The sequence below is a fragment of the Anolis carolinensis genome, chromosome 2 (genome assembly GCF_035594765.1).
Source record: "Anolis carolinensis isolate JA03-04 chromosome 2, rAnoCar3.1.pri, whole genome shotgun sequence".
NCBI lineage: Eukaryota > Metazoa > Chordata > Lepidosauria > Squamata > Dactyloidae > Anolis > Anolis carolinensis.
In genome coordinates, this window is record NC_085842.1 from 215319591 (window position 1) to 215342100 (window position 22510).

The 22510-nt window shown below is 40.3% G+C and overlaps 1 protein-coding gene across 2 annotated transcripts in view; it reads right to left on the reverse strand.

Moving 5' to 3' along the window:
- The window catches only part of elp1 (elongator acetyltransferase complex subunit 1), a 78414-nt gene extending 56577 nt beyond the window's left edge, over positions 1-21837 (reverse strand). The window contains exons 1-10 of one of the 2 annotated variants that reach the window (XM_062971721.1): positions 21704-21837; positions 20164-20323; positions 15899-16051; positions 13968-14049; positions 13073-13153; positions 11637-11719; positions 9152-9251; positions 8419-8509; positions 4086-4209; positions 3769-3862 (exon numbers count right to left, since the gene is read on the reverse strand). In XM_062971721.1, coding sequence (XP_062827791.1) covers positions 3769-3862; positions 4086-4209; positions 8419-8509; positions 9152-9251; positions 11637-11719; positions 13073-13153; positions 13968-14049; positions 15899-16051; positions 20164-20313 — 958 coding nt within the window. In that variant the 5' untranslated portion in view covers positions 20314-20323; positions 21704-21837. Of the gene's footprint in view, positions 1-3768; positions 3863-4085; positions 4210-8418; positions 8510-9151; positions 9252-11633; positions 11720-13072; positions 13154-13967; positions 14050-15898; positions 16052-20163; positions 20324-21703 lie in introns of both variants that reach the window. The other variant, XM_062971720.1, reaches the window with a different exon arrangement.
- Positions 21838-22510: the final 673 nt, after the last annotated feature.

Below are 22510 nucleotides of genomic sequence, written 5' to 3' on the forward strand. Positions count from 1 at the left end.
TTAAAAATTGTTTAAGGATAATCATACACAAGCTACATTACATATAGGAAAGCTAAGGCTACTGTATGAACCATTATAAAAATCCTGGAAAAATACGAGGTACCATATATGCTCGAGTATATGCCGACCTGCTGGGGCACTTAATTTTAACACAAAAAACTGGGGAAACTTATTGACTCGAGTCTAAGACAAGAGTGGAAAATGCAGCAGCTACAGGTAAACTTCAAAAATAAAAATAGATACCAATAAGATTACATTAATTGAGGCATTAGTAGGTTAAATGTTTTTGAATATTTACATAAAACTGTAATTTAAGATAAGACGGTCTAACTCTGATTACATTATATACTTGAGTATGAGCCAACCCAAATATAAGCCCGCCAGGACCCTCACTAGAGTATAAGCCAAGGGGTTATTTTCAGCCCTAAAAAAGAGCTGAAATACTCGGCTTATACTCGAGTATATACAGTAATTCTATGTTCTTACCATACCTTACATTACATGTGCACCCCCATTTTATAATGTATAAAACACACATAAGTATTGTAATATTATATAAATAATACTAGCTGTGCCCAGCCACGCGTTGCTGTGGCGTTGTCTGGTGGTGTTGGTGAGAACTTGTTGAGGTAGTGGTGGTATTGAATGTCTGTTGTATGGTTGTCTTTATGTTTAGTATGCATTTGGTTATTTGTGTACTGTGAAAGTGGTGAGGATAGAGGGGGTCTATGTCCCTGTGTAGTATTGTATAAGGAGCCCCGGTGGCGAAGTGCGTTAAAGCACTGAGCTGGAGACCAAAAGGTCCCTGGTTCAAATCCCGGGAGCGGCGTGAGCGGCTGCTGTTAGCTCCAGCTCCTGCCAACCTAACAGTTCAAAAACATGCAAATGTGAGTAGATTAATAGGTACCGCTCCGGCGGGAAAGTAAGGGCGCTCCATGCAGTCATGCCGGCCACATGACCTTAGAGGTGTCTACGGACAACGCCAGCTCTTCGGCTTAGAAATGGAGATGAGCACCAGGCCCCAGAGTCAGACATGACTGGACTTAACGTCAGGGGGAAACCTTTACCTTTACCTTTAGTATTGTATAGTATTTATACGTTGTCCATGTGTTGTGAAAGCTTGGGTTGTGTCCAGCTGCATAGTAGAAAGGGTTGGGCTGGATGGCCCCTAGGAGTCTCTCCAAACTCTTGGATTCTATGCTTCTATTATTATTATTATTATTATTATTATTATTATTATTATTATTATCATCTTCTTCATCATCATTATTATGTAGAGGCTGGATGGCCATCTGTCAGGAGCGCTTGGATTGTGTCCTCCTGCATGGTAGAAGGAAGTTGATCTGGATGACCCTTAGGGGTAACTCCAAACCTTAGGATTGTATGATGTTGTTATTATTATTATTATTAGTAGTATTAGTATTGAGAAGCTGGGTGGCCATCTGTTGGGAGTGCTTGGATTGTGTCCTCCATGGCAGAGTTGAGTTGGAGTGGATGGCCTTTAGGTGTGTCTCCTAACTGTCTGATGCTATGATTCGATGTGTGTTATTATTGTGCAGATATTGGATGGCCATCTGTCAGGAGTGGTTGGATTGTGTCCTCCTGCATGATATAAGGAAGTTGAACTGGATAATCCTTAGGGGTATCTGCTAACCTTAGGATTGTACAATATTCTTATTCTTATTATTATTGAGAGGCTGGGTGGCCATCTGTTGGGTGTGCTTGGATTGTGTCCTCCATGGCAGAATTGGGTTGTTCTGGATTACCACAGTCATTATTTCATATTACAGTAGAATCTCACTTATCCAACATTCGCTTATCCAAAGTTCTGGATTATCCAACGCAGTCTGCCTTTTAGTAGTCAATGTTTTGTAGTGTTTTAAATTCATTGTGATATTTTGGTGCTAAATTTGTAAATACAGTAATTACAACATAGCATTACTGAGTATTGAACTACATTTTCTGTCAGATTTGTTGTATAACATGATATTTGGTGCTTAATTTGTATAATCATTACCTAATTTGATGTTTAATAGGCTTTTTCTGAATCTCTTCTTATTATCCAACATATTCACTTATCCAACGTTCTGCCGGCCTGTTTATGTTGGATAAGTGAGACTCTACTGTATATTTATAATCTTATATCTGCTTAGAACTGGATTATATGAGGCCCCTTCTACACAGCTGTATAAAATGCACACTGAAGTGAATTATCTGGCAGTGTGGACTCAAGATAATCCAGTTCAAAGCAGATAATATAAGATTATAAATGGGTAATATAGCTGTGTGGAAGGGCCTTGAGTCTACACTGCCATTTAATCCAGTTAAAATCAGATAATCTATGGAAAATGCCTAAGTGAGGCCTAACTGTGCCTGTCCCGTGAGCTGAGTAGGTTGCTAGGAAACCAAGTGGGCGGAGCTTAGCACTCTAACTGGCAGCAATTGGATAAAAACAATTATTACTCTCTCTCTAATTAGGACTTTTTTTTTTCTTTTTGTTGTATCAACCTAGTGCCGTGGATGATGGGTTGTGTTGTCAAATTTTGAGGTTGGGGGGCCTGTACTTTTGTTGTTTTGTCCACTGCCCTGATGCCATTACTCTTTTATATATATAGATTATAGTAAAAACAATATGCTAAATAATAACGAACTCCCATTACATATACAGTAGAGTCTCACTAAGCTTGGATAAGCGAATATCTTGGATTATAAGGACTGATCAAGGAAAAGCCTATTAAACATCAAATTAGATTATGATTTTACAAATTAAGCACCAAAACTTCATGTTATATAACAAATTTGACAGAAAAAGTAGTTCAATACGCAGTAATGTTATGTTGTAATTACTGTATTTACGAATTTAGCACCAAAATATCACGAAATATTGGAAACATTGACTACAAAAATGGCTTGGATTATCCAGAGGCTTGGATAAGCGAGGCTTGGATTAGTGAGACTCTACTGTACTAAAAAACCCCGTAAAAATGGGAATAAAATAGGGCATAGCTTCCAACCACCCATATGATGGTATTATCTCTTCCTTTACTCACCATCCTCTAATCCACATTATTATCGTTGTATTTATCTTTCATATTTAAGCAACAAAAACTTACTTAAGGCCATGGTAAAGTGGATATCTTTTTCACATATAATGGACTCGTGATAGAGCAAAGATTTTTTGGTATGAGATACATTGTATAATGAGAAGAAAACAAAATCTGAACATTCAGATTTTATTTGCTGAAGTTGTTAAGATGATCAACATAAAAAGTAAAATATGGAAGTCGAAGGCTTTCATGGCTGGAATCACAGGGTTGTTGTGTGTTTTCCGGGCTGTATGGCCATGATCCAGTAGTATTCTCTCCTAATGTTTCGCCCACATCTATGGCAGGCATCCTCAGAGGTTGTGAGGTCTGCTGGAAACTTGGCAAATGGGGTTTATATACAATATACCTCACGACCTCTGAGGATGCCTGCCATAGATGTGGGTGAAACGTCAGGAGAGAATACTTCTGGAACATGGCCATACAGCCCGGAAAACACGCAAAAATACGGAAGTATCTTACAGCATATGATTACAACTACCAGCTACTCTACACACAAAAGTGAAAAAACATGGCAATTTCATCAACAGAAGACTGGCAGAGAAAGATGTATGATTTGGTCAAGATGAACAAACTGGATTAAGGAAAATACACCAAAAAATTAATCAAGAGGATAATCAGTAATTGCTTTGGAAGATTAGTAGATGACATTATAAGCTCTTACCATATGTTTTTGGTTGAGAGTTATTCTCACTGTTCAGTTCTTCCAACCACACAGCCAATATCGTTGAGTCTGAATTCCAGAGCAGTTCTTTTACCTAAAACAAAGCAGAATGGATGGTGACATGAATCAATACAATTTTCAATCTAAAGCTTGTCCTCTTGCCATATACCCCCTCTTTTAGAACATTCTACATTTATAGGGAATTCTACGTTCTTCAAATGAAAAGCAAGGAGCATAAGGCAAATGTGTGAGAAAAGTGTCAGCAACTTCAAAGTAACTCTGCTAAAAAAACCCTTGGAAGAAAAGCACAATCCTACCTTGGTTTGGCCTTTCTGGAAGGGAAGCGTAAATTCACCATGAAGAAGACCATTTTTTTCAAAGAACACAACATCATGTTTGTTGGCTTTGTCTTGTGTGGATGCAATCAAGCTTCCAGAGGGTCTTAACATGAAGGGCAAAAGAGATATAAAAGAAAATTCGGCATGTAAGAAAAATTCTTTAAACACAGTTTTTGAAACATAGAAAATCTCTGTCCTTAGGAGATATAAAGCATGACAATGTGTCGGAAGGAAGATACATAAAGTGGAGGAAACTGGCTCCATGTGGGTCCATTAGCTCTGACTTATTGGCAGTCACTGAGAACTAAGCTTTACCTTCATTTTCCTTCACTGCCTATCATTTTTTTAAAAATAATTTCATTCTAGAAAAACACAAAAAATATACCAAGTGACATTTTAGCTACATAAAACTACCAAGATTATAGAACTGCGTACAATACACTAAAGTTAACAAAACAGCTATTAAAAAAAAACTCCAACCATCACCCAAGTCAAAAAAGGAGCACAATCAAAGCCCTGACAGACCGTGCACAAAGAATCTGCGAACCTCACCTCCTCCAAGGTGAACTCAACCACCTAAACTGGGCTCTACAGGCCAATGGATACTCCACCACAGACATCAGAAGAGCTGCAAGGCCAAGAACAAGCCATGAGAGTCAAGACAAAGATCCACCCAGAGGAAAGGTGTCCTTACCATACATCAAGGGAACTACTGACCGCATAGGGAAGCTGATGAAGAAGCACAACCTACAAACTATCTACAGACCCACGAAGAAAATCCAACAAATGCTACGGTCAGCGAAGGACAAGAGGGATCCTCTCTCTTCTGCAGGAGTCTACCGGATACCATGCAGCTGTGGACAAGTCTACATAGGGACCACCAAACGCAGCGCCCAAACAAGAGTCAAAGAACATGAAAGGCCCTGCAGACTAATTCAACCAGAGAAATCAGCCATAGCAGAGCATTTGATGAACCAGCCTGGACACAGAATACTATTTGAGAACACAAAAATGCTGGACCATTCTAACAACTATCATGTCAGACTACACAGAGAAGCCATTGAAATCCACAAGCATGTGGACAACTTCAACAGAAAGGAAGAAACCATGAAAATGAACAAAATCTGGCTACCAGTATTACAAAACTCAAAAATCAGAACAGTAAATAAAAAGCAATACTCTGAAAACAGAGGATTTCCAGACATGAATCAACCAAGGGCAGTTAACGACTCTAAACAAAGGATGCCCCAGAGGCAGGAAGAAGACAGCAGATAAGCTTTTCAATGCTAATTAAAGTGATTAACTACACAACATTCATACTGACCTCTCTCACCCTAGACTTTCCACAGATATATATTAACCTCTTTGCTTAGTTTTCTCCATACCTCACAACCTCTGAGGATGCCTGCCATAGATGTGGGCGAAACGTCAGGAGAGAATGCTTCTGGAACATGGCCACACAGCCCGAAAGACATACAACAACCCTATTAAAAAAAACCCTACAAACTTCCCATAATAAGGGTTGTTATCCCTTATTAGTGTGAAATCGCAGCCTGTAATGAAAGGACCAAGGCAGTGACATCTCCGTCCCATCCTCTGTTCGAATATCAGCCAGCAAGCCAATGCCTTAAATCAAGAAATAGCTTACTGAGATTCATAGATCCTCATAGGAACACCTCAACAAGTGAGAGTCCAAAAGTGGAAGGCTAAAACCCAGAACCTCAACTCATGCCTGAGATAGGATAAGACTCCCTCCTGGGCACACAAGACTGTGCAACCTGGAAGGCACTGAACAGACTGCACCCTAGCACCACGAAATGAAGAGCCAACCTTAAGAAATGGAGCTACAAAGTGAAGTGCATGACATGCAAGTGGGGAGAAGAGCAGACCGCAGACCACCTATTACAATGCGGTATGAGCCCTGCCACATGTACAGTGGAGGACCTTCTCACAGTGACACCAGAGGACTCCAAGCGGCCAGCTTCTAGTCAAAGGAAATCTGGTATAATGACAAGTTTTCCACTTTTGTGTTTTTAAATACATTATAACTGTATTCACTTCTACGCGATAAATAAATAGTCTGCTTCCTTTAAAAAATAACATAATCACACTTTAAATAATAACAAAATCACACTTCTACTTAAAGCAACACTTAAGTCAATGCCCCCCATCGTTGTGAAAAGTCCAAAATTTCTCCTCCATCGGTGTAGTTAAATTTGTCCACCTCAGCTAATTCACAGATCTTCATTGGCCATTCTTTTTCATTGGGATAACTCCTTCTGAACATATATAATACTGCATTTCTTCAGCTCTAAGGCCCCTTCCACACATCTGAATAAAATCCCACATTTTCTGCTTTGAACTGGAATATATGGCTATGTGGACTCAGATAACCCAGTTCAAAGCAGATATTGTGGGATTTTCTGTCTTGATATTCTCGGTTATATGGCTGTGTGGAAGGGCCCTAAGACACACTTTATTTCCTTAAAAACACATATAAAATGGGGTGTATTTTAGAATTTCAGATATATCTTATGCATTTTTGATGGTGGTGGCACTGAAACTTGGCTGCGTCTTACAATCAACGGTGTCATTTGAAGAAATACAGTAACTGCACAATTATCATATAACATTCTCCCAAATGTTATTTCTAGATGGTTTCCCAACATTCCCAACAAATAAAATTCTTGTCTCATCCTAAATTTAACACTGTCTTGCAGCATCAAATATATTTACCATATATACTCGAAGATAAGCCGAGTTTTTCAGCCCTTATTTATGACCTTATAATCGGGTCAAGGTCAAGTCGGCAGTGGAGCCTGGAGGCTGTTGCTTGCAATATATGATCTATTTCTCTCTCATCTTACCCTCACTTATCAGTGTTTACTTTTCCAAAGCCTTCCTCGCTCTTAACCAAAGGAATGTTTTGAAAAGGAAAACAAGCCTTTGCAAGTCAGGAAGAAGAATGTATATATGCCCATTAATCTTATAAAAGCATTTTCTCTGCTACAGATATATAGGGATTTCTCCCTACAAGCCTTTGCAATACCTTTATATTTGTATCTATCTATCTATCTATCTATCTATCTATCTATCTATCTATCTATCTACATTAATTTTATATATGAATTTTCCCCTCATACATTTGCAAGTCTTTGCAAATCCCATATACATATAGATATCTAGAGATTTCCATGTTCCTGTATATCTGTATCTATGTGTATACTAGCTGCTGCATCTCCCACCCTTGGCCTATACTCGAGTCAATAAGTTTCCCCAGTTTTTTGTGGTAAAATTAGGTGCCTCGGCTTATATTAGGGTCAGCTTATACTCGAGTATATACGGTAAGTCCTTTTATTTCTGGGCCTTCATGTGAGATCATTACATGTCATAAAAAGTTTCCAACATTTGTTATATCTGCATCTTAGAATGTCTCTCTGGCATCAAATACCATCTTATTTTTTCTTTCAAATCACTACTCAAAATACATTGCAAACTCTTAGTCCACACCTTCTCCCATTCTTCCAACCAGATTTGTGTACCTACAATTTGAGCACATTTGACTCTATAATCTTTCACTTGCCCTCTTCCATTTCATATTTTAAGAGCAACTTATACATTTTAGCAATCTTAATCACTGTGACCATGACAACTCAAATATCACAACCATGTGCGTGCAACGAAATGCAGATGTAGTACGTTCTTTCTCATTACCACAATGCAGTATACAAGCAATCCTCTACTTGTAATCCTGAGTACTCTCTAATAGCTGAAGGAAGCAACCAATTTGAACTGACTTGAATAAATTATATGGTTGTTGTTGTTGTGTATTTATGCTTCACGTTTTCTCTCCACAAGGAGACTCATAATCATCATTATTAAGATGCAAGGTTAATAAACTGACTACAGTGTTCCCTCACTATGCGGTTAACTTTACACGGATTCGCTGTTTCACGGTTTTTCAATAAACTCTAAAAGACTATTATAAATCATAAAAAATTACAATTTACAGCCTAAGGAAGGGAGGAAGGAGAAGCCAAAGGGAGAGAAAAGGAGCCCAAGCGGCAACGGGAGGAGAACGAGGGGATTTATCAACACACGATTGGTTGATAAAAACTTAAAATAGTGTATAACTACTAAAATAATGTATAAATATTAAAATAAATATAATGTCCCTACTTCACAGATTTTCATTTATTGCGGGTGGTCCTGGAACATAACCCCAGTGATAAGTGAGGGAACACTGTATAAGAATATTCAAACAGATTACGTATTTCTTACATGTCACAAACAGCTAATGCTCCTTACTCACTTCCAAGCCAGTGCTTGTTCTAACCCAGGCACAGGCTCGCTTGTAGTATGCAAAATAAGTTCTCTGCTCCAGACTCTGATTTTCCGAGCTCCTGTGCATTTGAAGACAGTAGAAGAAAGAGAAGCAAGAGTCACTGGGGTTGTTTTCCGAACGTCACAATTTGCAGACAATGCTTTTTTAATAGAGTTTTCCCATTAATATTCCCTGAACATTCCAAGCTCTAGAGTCATACATGTTACACCTTGATTAACTGTAGGTCCAAGTTTTCATAGTCTGTCACATGGAATGTTTCAGCCTTTTTTTGTTAAAAGTCAGTGAAATCTCTATTATAATGGCATATATAACACGTGCACATATCTGTATGCAAACAACCATGGTGCAAATTCCATGTGTTCAGTCCATTCAATATACACATTCTATGGAGCTGCTAGCCACCAACAGCAGAGGTGATGGTGGTCCAATAGGATATCACTATCATGTGGTTTCTAGGAGTGACACTGCAGGAATCTACTCACTTATAAGTAAGTTACACAGCTATACTGGGGTGTAGCAGGATGTGTTTTCCTAAATTTGTCCTTGGATCCCAAAAAGAGCAATAATAATCCAGCAGTTCAACACCCTTGTCCTTGGATCTCAATAGATTAGCAATAACCATAGGTTTTCTCCCTTTCTCTCCTTGCTCAATGCAATGTTGCTAGCAAATGGCATATTGTTGTTACAAATTCAGACCAACCTGTCTCTGGGCAAACAGCACTCACTGCAAAATACTGTCCATCTCCTCTCCATGTGATCCGAGGTTTATGGTCGTCCCATGACAAAGCTGGCAGCACTTCCTAGGAAAACATCATGAGGTACATTTCATATTATCAAGGAAGTAATAAAGGGGTGATTGGAGCATTGTTCTTTAACCTTTCTCACTATTTCATCCTCTCTCCCTCTCCGTTTGCTTTACTGTATCAACATGAATAATTATGGGGCAATGGATATAATAAAATGATGGGAGAGAGTACAATACCAAACTGATCTCATGTTCATTTGTTGATAGTTGTTTAGGAAGAGAATTCTAGCTATAGATAGTAATTTGTTGATTTCTAATTGAGAGCATCACCTATAGCAGGCATGGGCAAACTTTGGCCCTCCAGTTGTTATGGATTTCAACTCCCACAATTCCTAACAGCCAGTAGGCTGCAAGGAATTGTGGTAGTTGAAGTCCAAAACACCTGGAGGGCCAAAGTTTGTCTGTGCCTGACCTATCTGTACACATAATGAAAGTGAAAATATGTATGTATATGTGTGGCTGGGGTGTCCACTTACACAGACACGTTCCCACTTCCACAAATAGCTATAGCTCCAACTATTCAGGAGACACCAATGGCCCTCCCTCCCTCCAATGACACTTTCGGTTATAGTGAGTACCATGAATATGTACAAGAGCCCTGCCAATGTCCTCCACAAACACAATACTACCCACCACCCAAGTGAAGGCTTTCATACGGCAACAATTTCATCCTAAATTTTCTGTTTTTCCTACACCAGAGACATCCCAGAGTTTCTGACTCTCTCCATTGGTGTGGAATTTTCTATGGCACACAGCAAACAGAGGAATTGATCAGCAACTGAACATACTAGAGAGGTTTGGGAAGAATACACCATGATTTATAGGAGTTGTAGGTAGTGGGATATATAGTTCAGCTGCAATCTAAGAGCATTCTGAACTCCACCAATGATGGACCTGGAACTAACTTGGCACACAGATCCCCAATGAGCAACAAAAAATACTAGAGGTCTTTAGAGGGAGTTGTAGTTCACCTACATCCATAGCGCACTGTGAACCCAAACAATGATGGATCTGGACCAAACTTGACATGCATACCCGAATATGCTCAAATACTGGTGGGTTTTGAGGGGAATTGGCCTGGACATTTTGGAGTTGTTGGTACTGGGATTTATAGTTCACCTGCAATCAATGAGAACTCTGAACTCCACCAAAACGGAATTGGACCAAACTTGGCACACAGAGCCCCCATGACCAGCAAAAAAATACTGGAGGTCTTTGGGGAAAATTCACCTTGATTTGGGGGAGTTGTAGTTCACTTACATCCAGAGAGCACTGTGAACCCAAACACCGATGCATCTGGACCAAGCTTGGCACATATACCTGATATGCCGAAATTTGATTACTGGAGGGGTTTGGGAGGAACTGGCCTTCCTTTCGGGGAGTTGTAGTTCACCCACAACCAGAGAAACTGTGACTTCCACTGATGATGGACCTGGTCCAAACTTAGCACACAGAACCCCCATGACTAACTCAACCTACTGGAGGGGTTTGAGGGGACTGACTCACCATAGTGGGAATTGTAGTTTATCCTACAGCCAGAGAGCACACTGAACCCCACTGATGATGCATCTAGAGCAAACTTGCCCAACATACCAAACTTTAAGTACTGATGGAGTTTCTTGGGGTTAACCTGGCATGATGTGAATTGTATTTCACCCACAACCTTATGCATTTAGTACAATTTTAAATAACTCGGGCAACGCTGGGTACCCAAGCTGTAGGTATGCAATGTCTCCTTAAGGCTCCAGACTGGCTTAATCTTAGGACTCTGCGTTTCATAAATCTGAGAACAACTTAAGACTAGCTAAGAACTGGGAAAAATTAAATGAAACTATAGCTGATATTTCTTTCTAGCCTTGTGAAAGGAAGAAAGGCAAGGAGTTTGCGTGAAGGAAGCACTGACACTTTGCTCAGGCTTGGAATGTCTCACGAATCTAATGCTACAGCCAATAAGGATTATTTGAATGTAAATACAGTGAGCTCTGTAGCTGAATAAAGATTTGAATCCCAATCTACTTCATCTAAGTCCAACTTTCTAACCACTATGTCATCTCTGTGATCTTGTGGAATGTTATTCGTTGCATTTTAACATGCAGAGTTTATCAGCGTCCCCAGTTAGGCAGCACCGTGCTGTGTAACTGTGATGTTTATGTTGGCTGTTGTTGTTTTATGTTACTGTTTCTGCACTTTTTGTATTTGTGTATTGCACTTTGAGTGCTTTGTGAACCGCCCCAAATCTCTCTGGGAGATGGTGGCAGGGTATAGATAAAGTTTGTTTATTTATTATTATTAGATCCATCCTCTTTCCACTATATATTTATATAGAAGGGGTATTTTTTAATATACAAGCAACATTTATATTATTATAATACAGTACCACTGGCTTGGTTCGAGCTGCCTGCTTGCCTTCCGATCCATGAAATTGTGTTTCCTTTTTACCCCAGCCAACAGTAATAAACTTTCCTAAAAGTAAACCAAACAACAATACATGAGGATTGATTTTATTAACAGTTTTACCAGAAGTTATCACTCCAACATTTCTAAGGTTTCCTTTCAAATTTCCAAATGTTTTGCAAATTTTACGACCTGTAATAACAGGTCCTCATTGCCTATTCAGCAATTTATTACGGTCTATGACCAGCATATATGAAAATGGGCACAGGTGCCCGAAAAGGGGAATCGCAGTTCCTATAAAAGTCAAATAAAAGGACAAGTTAAAAACACGTTATAATAAAAACATTGCCTATTGATGAATGGGACCAGCAGTAAATTTTACACTTTTCAAGCAAAAAAAAATGTTTTGGACACAAAATTGGTTTGTTTTTTAAAAAAATGTATTCATATGGTCAGCTTTTACACAAGTTTTCTTCTAGTGATGAATGATGTAAAGTACTGATCTAAGAATATCCATGATTATTCATATAACTCTGCTGTACCAGATGCCTCCAAACCATAAACAGCTATCCTGCCCATCTTGGTTGTATTAAAATGAAAGCTACAGTACAACCCCTGTATATGTATCCAACATATGTGATTATGCTTATCTACAGTTCCACTTATTCACTTAGGGCCTCCTATTCAAGCTATACCTTCTTCTCAAGTTCTTCTATTGGTCAACCCACTGAAAATAATAGGTTTTGCTGTCATCAGCAATTTTATATATCCATGTTAATGACATTACCTGTAACATGTTATTTTTGAGCATGATGAGAATATGGCAACATTTTTTAAAATTATAAAATAATGTAAACACTAAGATTTGCTTGTTACATATGTGTGGGATTTTACTGGTAAAGTACAGTAACAAGTTACTTTTCCAAAAGCAGCAGCTACTGAACTTTGCAAACAATAATACTTCAGGTTCTAATTCTATCACATCTTTTCTTTCTGTAGCAAAACAATACACACAACACATTTATTCAGAGTTGCACTACAAAAATATTTCTACAAGATGCAATGTTTAGGAAGTACTGAGCTGTGAAGAGCTGAACCTTTTGAAGAGTTGGTAACATGTACACTGTTCACATCTAATTAAAAGTGAGGCAACTATACAAATGAAGACATTTTAATCAATTAGCAGGTGACAGACAGACGCAGATATACAGTATCCACCTATATTTTCCAGTGAAGGTAACAGACACTTCCCCAGTTTTCTCCTCTCCTATAAATGTCTTCATCCACTCACTCATTTTATCACAGAAATGTTTTAAAAGTCTGAACAAATATAGAAAATCAGGGGAAGAAAACATTGGGTCTTTTTACAAAGTGATAGCAATGTCTCTCATGAAGATCAAGCATTTGGCAGCACCAACCCACCTTCTCCAAAGTCATTTTGATGGATTTCTCTTTCTGCAATTGGTTCAAAATCCCTTGTCATCAGAATGAGGGTCTGCTGACCTGTCACACAGTAAATATATATACAAAATTAAAATCTCCAGCCACATTTGAGATGAACTAATTTTTAAAAAATCATAGTTCAACATATAATTCTAAACCTGTGAATGTAGGGCGATTACTACAAATCTCTCCTGAAATATTGAGAAGATAACTGTGAGACAAATTTCCCATCTCAGGAGAAAAGCAGGGTATACATTCAGTAAATGAAATGAAATAAAACACAAAGCTCACACGGCTCTACTTCTAGCAGAAGAACTGGAGAATAAGCAGTACTCAGATTTTTAAGGTTTGGATGTGACAAAACAGTAGCAGAACATTGTTGTTTCCACTATTAATAAGCATGAATTGACAGCTCTGCCTTTTCATAGCAGAGATAGGCTCTTGCATGAAAGTAACAAAGTCTTTTCTGCAAACTTTATAATACAACAGGTTTGCAACTGTACTGGATCAAAACATAAAGAATATGAGTGAAAACACTATGTAACATTATTTTTGTTGCTGGGTTTAAATGTCATTTCCTAATCAGTTCTATAAAACATGGAAAAAGTTTATTAAACTGCAAAACCTTTGTTTTTGCGGGGCATCCTGCAGCACGTTCTGTTATAATTTTTCAATGAATATCTCATTGAGTTTCTGAGTTTCAACCAATTCAACATAGTTTGTGGCAGCCACAAAAACTAAGTAACTGGAGTACAACAACTACTTTCAAAGTCAGTACACAATTAAACAAGAACAACACTTTCAAACCAGGAACATATTTTTTTTTCAAATTTGGTTCCATAGTGTAATTTCTATTTATAATGTTGCCTCTCACCTGTAGCAAGAACAACAAGCTCTTGGTCAGGGCTCCAGCTCATCACGCTTAGACCACTGTCCACACTGCCAACACACTCCATCTGAAATTTAAACAAAGAGAAGATTTTTCAGTAATGCCACTCTTGTATCTCCAACAGCAGCCTGGAGAAAGAGAAATTAAGCAAGTGAAGTTTCTGGCCCATCAGTTGTTTTTCCGCCAGGAGAAGCTCTATCTCTAACATGCCCAGAACTCAAGCCGCCATTCAAGTCAATTCTTCTTTATAACCCACCCAGGTATATATTGCCTTCATGGGAAAGCACACCTCCACTGTTGACTAGCCCACTGCTTCCTAAACTGTGGGTCCTGACCCCAAATCGAGTTCCTTCAGTTCAATGTTGGGGTCATGGAAAATTTGGCAACATTAAAAGATTTCTGAACATTAATCTGTTAGCAATAACCTGCAATGCTTACAGCAGACTTTGCAGAAAATGCTTCAGCTGTACTCCACAAAAAGGAGAAATCAGCCTGTTCAGCAAGCCTTGCAAATATTTATTTATTATAAGTAAATTGGGATCACGTAAAAATGTAAAGGAAAAAAGAGGTTATGGTGGAAAATGTTTAAGAAGTCCTGTCTTAACTGAAAATAAGCCAATCCAGATCCATTCTTAAAATAAGTTTAACCAGATAAAAATCTGATAAAAAAAAATCAAAATGTTCATGTAATGGAAATCTACCACTGTCGGGGACCTCATTTTGCTGGCATGCATGCATAACAGTTTAAAATCTTTTGTATACATTTTGTCCTTTATATGCAGCAAGCTTCAAAAGGCCAATATATAGTTGACCCTCAATTTTCACAGGAGATAGCGGCACAAGATCCTCGCAAAAGTGGAAAAAACTGAAATATTATTATTAGCTTTAGTTCTATCCTGCTCTTCTCACCCTTGCAGGTGAGAAGAACAAATGGCAATATTCAATGCCGCACATACACAATATAAAATACAATACATCAATATAATAAACAATCAAAACATATAAATATCATAAAACAATTAAAACAAATATCCAGTCCTAAGGTCATCATTTGCATGCTACATTGTGCTGAAATGCCTGATTGCCAAGCCAGGTATTCAATTTCTTTCTGAACACCAGCAGGGAGGGGCCCTTGGACTACTTGGAGCTTGAAAGGCAGCCCTATGTAGAGTGTGTTGCAGTAGTCTATTCGAGATGAAATGAGGGCGTGGACTACCGTGGCCAAGTACGGGACTTCCCAAGGTATGGGTGCAGCTGACGCACAAATTTTAATTGTGCGAAAGTTCTCCTGGCCACCGCCGAAACCTGAGGTTCCAGGCTCAGCGACGAATTCAGGAAAATTCTCAAGCTGCAAACCTGTGTCTTCAGGGCAGTGTAACCATGTACAGCACAGGCTGTAACCCTATACCCCGTTTGGCCTTTAGACTGACCATCAGTGCCTCTGTCTTGTCTGGATTCAATTTCAATTTGTTTGCTCTCATCCAGATCGTCACAGCCGCCAAGCACCGGTTCAGAATCTGGACAGCCTCCTTAGCAGCAGGTGAAAAGGAGTGATAGATTTAGACGTCATCTGCATATAGATGGCATCGAACTCCAAAACTCCGAAAATTAAAGAAACAACAACAACATTATTTGATTACCTGAGAAAACAACTCACTAGAGTCTCCAGGCCCTCCAGCACAATTCTATGGTTACCTTTCACCAGAAGTTGACTATAGAATCATGATGGGAGATCTAGAGATTCCCAGAGATAATGGGTTTGTTAAAGCCATAAATAATTGAATCCATAACAGTTAAATCTGCAAATGGGGAGGGCCAACTGTACTACACTTATAGAAAGAGCAACGGCTAAAACAGCTGCATCTACTCCCTTTGGCATTCTGAAGACTACATGGTACCAACGGCCATTGACATACCTGGCTGGTGTTCAGATTGCACAAGATAACATCTCCAGTTGCGATAGCCACACAGGCAGACTCTTGATCTGGCAAGTCCTCAATGCCCACAATGCACCCGCTTCCATCTTCTGGTAGAAACCCTTCCGTTGTTAGAGGAATTTCTTTTATGACCTTTCAAAGAGACACAGAATGAGACATATCACTCACTGCTATGCTACACCTTGATTTGAGCATTGAGAAAGGAAGGATTAGATATTCCTTGGAGGTTTTTAAACTGAGGCTGGGTGACCATCTGTCAGGGATACTTTGATTGTGCTTTTCCTGCATGGCAAGGGGTTAGACTAGATGGCCCATGTGGTCTTTTCCAATTCTATTATTATTTTATGATTCTATGAATAGGGTTGCAGTGCATTTTCCGGGCTGATATGTTCCAGAAGCATTCTGTCCTGACGTTTCTCCCACATCTATGGCAGGCATCGACAACACATTCTATGAATATCTCACCAACATCAGACTAATGGCTCTAAGCATAGAAAAAACCCCAATAATGACAGCTGATTCAGCAAAGATGGAACAAAATGGGCTGGAGGACAAACATGTGTTGCATTTAACATGTGTAAAAACAGTTATATCATTGGGTTGCTGTGAGTTTTCTGGGCTGTATCGCCAGCCATGTTCCAGAAACATTCTCTCCGGACGTTTTGCCCAAATCTATGGCAGGCATTCTCAGAGGTTGTGAGGTCTGTTGGAAATGAGGCAAGTGGGAGAAAGGGTGGGAGAAAGAACTCTTGTCTATTTGAGGAAAGTGTGAATGTTGCAATTAGCCACTTTGACTAGCATTGAATAACTTTGCAGCTTCAAAGCCTGACTGCTTCCCACCTGGGGGAATCCTTTGTTGGGAGGGTTTAGCTGGTCCTGATTGCTTCCTGTCTGGAATTCCCCTGTTTTCTGAGTGTTGTTCTTTATTGTTTCGCATAAGGAAGCTGATGAGGAAACACAACCTATAACCTATCTACAACCCACTAAGAAAATCCAACAAATGCTATGTTCAGCAAAGGACAAGAGGGATCCTCTCACCTCTGCAGGAGTCCACAGTATACCATGCAGCTGTGGACAAGTCTCCATAGGGACTACCAAACACAGCATTGCCCAAACATGAATCAAGGAACATGAAAGGCACTGCAGACTATTTCAACCAGAGAAGTCAGCCATAGCAGAGCCCTTGATGAACCAATCTGGACACAGCATTTTATTTGAGAACACAAAAATGCTGGACCATTCTAACAACCATCATGTCAGACTACACAGAGAAGCCATTGAAATCCACTAACATGTGGACAATTTCAACAGAAAGGAGGAAACTATGTAAATGAATAAAATGCATCTACCAGTACAGTAGAGTCTCACTTATCCAACACTCGCTTATCCAACGTTCTGGATTATCCAATGCATTTCTGTAGTCAATGTTTTCAATACATTATGATATTTTGGTGCTAAATTCGTAAATACAGTAATTACTACATAGCATTACTGCGTATTGAACTACTTTTTCTATAAAATTTGTTGTATAACATCATGTTTTGGTGCTTAATTTGTAAAATCATAAACTAATTTGATGTGTAATAGGCTTTTCCTTAATCCCTCCTTATTATCCAACATATTCGCTTATCCAACATTCTGCCGGCCCGTTTATGTTAGATAAGTGAGACTCTACTTTATTAAAAATTCTAAATTCAGAGCAGTAAATAAAGAACAACACTCAGAAAACAGGGGAATTCCAGACAGGAAACAATCAGGTCCAGCTAACATCTCCCAACAAAGGATTCCCCCAGGCGGGAAGCAGTCAGGCTTTGAAGCTGCAAAGCTATTCCAATGCTAGTCAAAGTGGCTAATTGCAACAGTTACACTTGCCTCCTATAGACAAGAATTTTTTTTCTCCGACTCTGGACTTTCCACAGGTATATAAACCTCACTTGCCTCATTTCCAACAGATCTCACAACCTCTGAGGATGCCTGTCATAGATGTGGGCGAAACGTCAGGAGAGAATGCTTCTGGAACATAGCCATACAGCCCTGAAAACTCACAGCAACCCAGTTATTCCGACCATGAAAGTCTTTGACAATACATATGTCAGAACCCTGCTACTAGAGCCTGGATGTGGCTCTGAGTTTCAGGGTCACTGACATTGATAAGACACCTGCGTCCCAGGACTCGGAGGAGAAACGGCTGATGGACTTGGCGGGGAATTTGCGCGGGGTTTTACTGAGCGGGAAGAGACTGTTCAAATGAGGGGGAGGGTATATAAAGGAGGGTTGGCCGGAGCCTCCCATTCTTGGCTTTTCTGATGTTCATGTTTCCTACAGTAAAAGTTCCTGGTGATACCACAGAGAGTCTCGTGTGTTCATTCAGGAGCGGCTGCGGTGAGCTGACACTAAGCCAAGAATCAGCAAGTTTTTCAGCTGAAGGGAGTTTTAGCAGAGGCCACAGATACATTTGGACAATATTGGACCTATTCTCAAAACAGGCACACTTTGTGGCTCTGCCAAAACTCCCTTCAGCTGAAAAACTTGCTGATTTGTATGTGAAGCATGTATATCGCCTACATGGGTGTCCCGACAAGATAATTAGTGACCGGGGAGTCCAATTTACTGCAAAATTTTGGGGAAAATTCTTACAGCTGTTAGGAGCAGAAAGGAACCTGAGCTCGGCCTTTCATCCCGCGACCAACGGGGGGGTCGAACGTACCCAACAGACACTGTGCCAATTCTTAAGGATGTACACCAATTATAGACAGGATGATTGGGCGGACCTTCTTCCGTTTGCTGAGATGGCTTTTAACGGGGCCGTACATTCGGCCACAGGTCGTGCCCCATTCGAAATAGTATACGGACAGGAGGTGGCACCTTTCCCCAGGCTACCCGAGTGGAAGGAAGGGGAGGGCCAGACCGACGAGGAATGGCCGGCCAAAATCAAGCAAGGGTGGCAAACCGTGGTAGAGGCATTGCGGGAAACACAAAAGAAGTACAAGCTCTTTGCGGATCGTAGGCGCCGAGAGGGGGACAAATTGGGCGAAGGAGATCTGGTTTGGCTGAGCACAAAAAACCTGAAATTGGGGTTCCCATCCAAGAAATTGGCTCCACGCTATATAGGGCCATTCAGGGTAGCAAAAAGAATAAACGAAGTGACCTATGAGCTGAGGCTACCAAAGGACCTAGGAAAGGTACACCCGGTATTCCATTGCAGCTTGTTGAAAAAGTATAAAGGAACTCTGGACAGCGGAGAACAATAGTTGTGTTTAATCTTTTCCTTCCAGGACGAAGGGGAGGAGGACGCCATGTCAGAACCCTGCTACTAGAGCCTGGATGTGGCTCTGAGTTTCAGGGTCACTGACATTGATAAGACACCTGCGTCCCAGGACTCGGAGGAGAAACGGCTGATGGACTTGGCGGGGAATTTGCGCGGGGTTTTACTGAGCGGGAAGAGACTGTTCAAATGAGGGGGAGGGTATATAAAGGAGGGTTGGCCGGAGCCTCCCATTCTTGGCTTTTCTGATGTTCATGTTTCCTACAGTAAAAGTTCCTGGTGATACCACAGAGAGTCTCGTGTGTTCATTCAGGAGCGGCTGCGGTGAGCTGACAACATAGTTACATCATCCTGAACCATAATTGTAAATGTTGGAAAGGACCTTGGTACTTTTACACAGATCATATAAAACTGCAACATGGTTAATCATGAGAAAAATAATCTAACATACTTAGAAACAACTACAGGGCAAGCCCTAAAAAGAATTCTTGAACTGGGATCGCCATTGTTCCACATGAATCACAAAGAAATGTTACATTCCAAAGTTTTAATTGACTTTTTACCAGCAGCCTGCAGAACAAACTTTGGGAGACAAGCATCACAAAGTGGTGGATTCATGTTTGAAATCTAGTCCTCACTACATCACTCCAAACATCCCAACAAAAGAAACTGATTTTACAAAACCTGGGATCTATAGGGTGATCGAGATAAAGGGTTAAGTCACAGAATGCATACTGGCCTATGAATATTTTTTGGGCCCGCTCTTTTGAATAAAAACTTCTAGACTTATGCATGAAGTATATTCAGTACTGTACACACTCCTTCTGCCCATACATTCATGGTTAGGCCCAGCCTTACAACAAGCTATGGACTCACTGTGGACAGTAGTCGAAGATGCTAGGGAGAGTTCTTTAGACTTGAAAGACAAACCGTAGTGAATCACATAAATATAACAGATGTAACTGACACATCCTCTCACCTCTTGTGTGCGAGGATCCAGCTCCACAATCCCATACTCTGTGCCGATTAAGAGCGTCCTTCTGTCCAGACGGAGTGTGAAGCCCTGAGGTGTCCCAAGGGCTTGGGCTGCCTGGCATTCCTGCGCTCGCAGGAGCTTGAGATTTCTCATGTTGTCTTCCCTATGCACAACACAGAAAAGACAATCATCATGCTACAAGTAAATCAAAACAAGGGACTGTACTTAAAAAAAAACCCCACAATGACATGTTAAAAATAAAACATTACGGCTAAAGGCAAATGGGACACATCAAGAAAACAATAAATTTTACTAAGATCGATATTATCTGATTTGAACTGGATTATATGGTGGTGTGGACTCAGATAATCCAGTTCAAAGCAGACATGGTGGATAATCTGCCTTGATATTTTGGGTTATATGGCTGTGTGGAAGGGCCCTAAGAGTGGCTTTCACCCTCTCTATTGTCATCAGCTGACCGCCCTGTACATTCTGTTTAATTTTAATTTTAAAAATGTGTATATCACAATATATATTGATATGGTGGAGCAGCAGGTTAAACCGCTGAGCTGCTGAACTTGCTGACTGAAAGGTCGGCGGTTCGAATCCGGGGAGCGGGGTGAACTCCTGCTGTTAGCCTCAGCTTCTGCCAACCTAGCAGTTCAAAAACATGCAAATATGAGTAGACCAATAGGTACCACTCTGGCGGGAACGTAATGGTGCTGCATGCAGTCATGCCAGCCACATGACTTTGGAGGTGTCTACGGACAATACCGGCTCTTCAGCTTCGATATGGAAATGAGCACCAATCCCCAGAGTTGGACACAACTAGACTTAACGTCAGGGGAAAACCTTTACCTACCTTTTACTGTATATGAGGCCCCTTGAACCATAAGAAATGCAAAGGAAATTACTGTTAACTTATTTTCAAATTGCTCATAGTTTGAGGACTCTGGAGTTTGAATGCTCGTCAGCCATGGAAACATCCTTTGCAATCTTGAGCGAGTCACACTCTCTCAGCCTCTGATCGAGACAAAGACAAACCTCTAGTGAAACAGTATTGCCAAGAATCCCCTGTGATAGGTTTGCCTTAGGCCCCTTCCACACAGCTGTATAAAATCTACATTGAACTGGATTATATGGCAGTGTGAACCCAGATAACCCAGTTGTGGATTACCTGCCTTGATATTCTGGGTTATATGGCTGTGTGGAAGGGCACTCTGAATTGGAAAGGACTTGGGAGGCATACAACAGAAGCAAGATTCAAAGACAGCAGGCAGATCCTGCCTGAGCTTGGAAGCTAAGCAGGGCTATCCCTGGTTAGCACTTGGATGGGAGACCGTCAAGCAACCCTAGGAGCTGCAGGCTGGATTTCAAAGGAACCTAGTTGGAACACATCTGGTCCAGCACTTGTGGAATAGATAGCATTACGAAAAAGGGATGTATGTCTTTTCCAAGAAAGCCCAATTCCCCCTATATTTTAACCAGAAATCTCCAGTGGGACAAGAAAACATCCCTGGGGTCCCTCCTTCCTTTTGCTTACCTTGCAACAAGCTTCACACGTGCCACCTAACTAGAGACGCAGAAAGTCTGCCATGTTCAAGCCAGTGCACGGGCAAAGAAGTCACGCGCATGCTCAGTGAGCCCGTGAAGCCGAAACTAAGTAAGGGCGGATGCATAGTGTTGTTTTTTTAAACCACGCACGCTCAGTGACGTTCTGAAGACCAAAGGAGCAAGTGTAGCCAGTGCGCACGCGCAATGGAAATACAATATGCCCTATTTTTTCAAGGATTTTTTCAAGCCTTCTACAATGGAGTTACTTCCAGTGTTTAACATTTCAGTTTCCAGTAACTACACATATAATACACCATCACCTGTATCATATCTACAGTTAGATTTCCTGTGATCAAGGGAAATAATATTGCTATCGCATTTATTATCATGGGCGAATTACAAAAAGTGAAATAAGTACAAAAAGTAAAGATAAATGGTAATAGCAGCTAGTTTTAAAAAATAAAAAGATATCATCTTTTGTAATTACTTTCTCCCTGCTATTCTTCTTTGCAGCCACTAGAGGGTACTGCTGACTGCATTATGGCAGAGTGCATCTATTCTCCATATCACTGTTGGATTTAGTGCTATGATTTCACTTTTCCTGCCATTATTCCATCCTATGGATTCCGAGAATTTGTAGTTTTATGTGGTGTAGTGGCTTGAGTGTTGAACTATACTTCTTGAGGGCAGGATTTGAATCCCTATTCAGCCATGGAAACCCACAGAGTGATCTTGGGGAAAACACACACTTGGCCTCAACAGTGAAACCATCACAAACTCCCTTTGAACAAATCTT